General features: G+C 39.7%; 1 protein-coding gene across 1 annotated transcript in view; it reads left to right on the forward strand.

Annotated features, from left to right (window-relative positions):
• Positions 1–532: 532 nt before the first annotated feature.
• Positions 533–2,500, forward strand: part of KNSTRN (kinetochore-localized astrin/SPAG5 binding protein) — a gene marked incomplete at its 5' end in the record, with an annotated part of 4,754 nt that continues 2,786 nt past the window's right edge. Inside the window, 3 exons of the mRNA XM_009573322.1 lie at positions 533–665; positions 816–872; positions 1,100–1,199. Of these exons, the coding sequence (XP_009571617.1) occupies positions 533–665; positions 816–872; positions 1,100–1,199 (290 nt within the window). The remainder of the gene's footprint in view (positions 666–815; positions 873–1,099; positions 1,200–2,500) is intronic.

A 2,500-nucleotide genomic window follows, 5' to 3' on the forward strand; every position in this document is an offset into this window, starting at 1 on the left:
AACCCACTGTGTGAATAAAGCTTTATATACTCAAACAGCTGTGGTATAAAGCCAAATAAACTTTACATAGAAAGCTAGTTCTCTATAGTGTTGTTTTAGAAGTGTATCTACTCATAGCGAATTGAAATTGAAAGAGAGCAATTTTATATTGAAATAAGCTCTCTTAACTGAGAGCTTCAAGTGTGCTGTGTTTGTTTTGCTTCCAGTACTGAACAACTTTGCTTGGAACCCTGTGGCATGCTGTCTGCTTGGTGTTGAAACCTCCTTTATTATCATGTATTATCACTTTCAAACTTGCTTTCACTAGTGCTAGCCTGGTAACTATGTTTTAACACTGCTATCTTGTTCTGGACCCTTAATCCTGGGTAAAGTTTGAAGACTGCCCTTAGTTGTCGCTACCTTAAAGTCTCCATTCTAGCCAGATATAATTGTGATTTACCTCAAATTGAAGGCTTAAGAGATCCAGTAGCTCTGTGTATTATGGTGATCTCTTGTAGACTGTAGTGTTTTCATTGTTGTCTTTTTCTTGCAGAAATGCAAATGGATTTTCCTTCAAAGAAACAATGCGTCAGCAAAACAGCAGATCTGGAGTTCAACAGAGATCCCAATTTTAACTTTAGCTCAAACATTCCAGCAGATGGTGTCTTCAAAGCTACAAACCAAGGGTAAAAGAAAGTAAAGTATTGATGGATTTATTGCTTGGCAAATGTCCTAAAGATGGCGTAGCATTTTGCAGATTTTGTCAAACTAACAGACTTGGTAATCTGCAAGAATGCAGCGGTCTTCTGGTAATTGTATTTTACCCGTCCTTTAAGGTTGCCTAAATCTACCAAGAAAGTGGAACCGCCTTCAAAGAAGACAGCTACAAGAGGGTATGTTTCCTCAAATTTCTATTAGTTGCCCTCATGCAATAATGTTCCCTCTTGGAGGGTTAGGATGAGCTCTCACCCATGTACAGCTTTCTTGCCAAGTTTTCTGATTAAAGCTCTTGGTCAGAAACAAGAGCAAATGCTTCAAAAAAGGGCATGTTTGTGGAAGTAAAAGAGAAGGTGTGTAATAGTGATATTTTTGCCCCAAGTCTTTGATGTCTTTGATACAGACCTCTCAACAGATACAAACTAGAAGCAGAGCTGAAGACCAAGAATCAGCTGTTAGAAACAGCCAGACAACAGCTACACTCCAGACTAACAGGAGCACAGGTAAGGAAAGGGGGAGGAAATAAATAAATCATTGAGTAATTCTTATATTCTGATCCCTACAGGGTCAGATCAAAGAATTGTCTTGCTCATTTTCCTGTCTCCATCAGAAGTCGGTAGAGTTTGGGTGGGCTGGGTTTTCTCCTCTGACACCTGTGAGATCTGCTAGAACCTGGAAATCAGCAGAGCTGCAGATGTATTGGGATGGATAATGCATCCAGATTGCTGTTAAATAGTCATCAGAGCTCTAATTCCATTTTAAACTCATTGTGGGAGAATATTTCAAGTTCACAACTATACACTCACATGAAGTTTTATTAAAACAGCCTCCATATTGCCAGATGCTTCCTAGCTACATGAAGAGAAACTGCAAATAATCACTGGCCACTGATGGTCTGAGGTCTATTAATTCTTCTCCTTCCATAGCTCCTAACATATGGTAGATAAACTATTCAATTTCCTTGTTCCTTTTGCCAAATCTCTCCTAGCTTTGTTAACCCATCATGTAGTGTGGTGTGAAAGAGCATATGGTATTGAAGATCTGGGTTCGGGAATGTGTATGGTCCCATTTTAGTAATGAAGAATGTTCTTCCTGGATTTTGGTCACTGCTGTTTGAGGGACAGTGATCTCCTTCTCCTCTAAGTATTTAACACAGAACTTGGTTTATATAAGCTTATGTTTCTTCATGTGCTATTGTGTCATATTGTTGCCTAATCTTTTAGTGTCTTTGAATTCTTCTACAAGTTTTTTCCTGTCTGCTCAGCACTGGTGAGGCCAAACCTGGAGTATTGTGTCCGGTTCTGGGCTCCTGGTACAAGAGAGATATGGACACACTGGAGAGAGTCCAGCAAAGGGCCACTAAGATGATTAAGGGACTGGAGGAAAGGCTGAGAAAACTGGAAATGTTCAGTGGATTCTGTTTCAAACAGATTTGACTTTCTTGAATCAAGTTTAGATTGAGAATTGGCACCTCGTTATTCACCACCTCTTGCAGATCACTCTAGGACACACTTAGCACAGTTTCTGTCATGTGCAAGAGGCCCTACTGGTAACCTTCAGTTGTAAAAGCTCACTTTATTTCCTAGTTCTCAACCAGTTACTAATCTGTGAGATGATCATTCCTCTTATCTCACAGCTTGATTTCTTTAAGAGCCTTTGAGACCTCCTATGAAATGTTCAAAAAGCTTCTGACATTATCAGCTGGATCACCCTAATCCACATGCTTATTGATTCTCTTGGAGAACTGCATTCAACGTGTGTGGTTGATCAGCTTATCCGATTGCCTGGTAATATCTGAACTGTG

This window comes from Fulmarus glacialis, unplaced genomic scaffold, assembly GCF_000690835.1.
Source record: "Fulmarus glacialis isolate BGI_N327 unplaced genomic scaffold, ASM69083v1 scaffold5292, whole genome shotgun sequence".
Classification (NCBI taxonomy): domain Eukaryota; kingdom Metazoa; phylum Chordata; class Aves; order Procellariiformes; family Procellariidae; genus Fulmarus; species Fulmarus glacialis.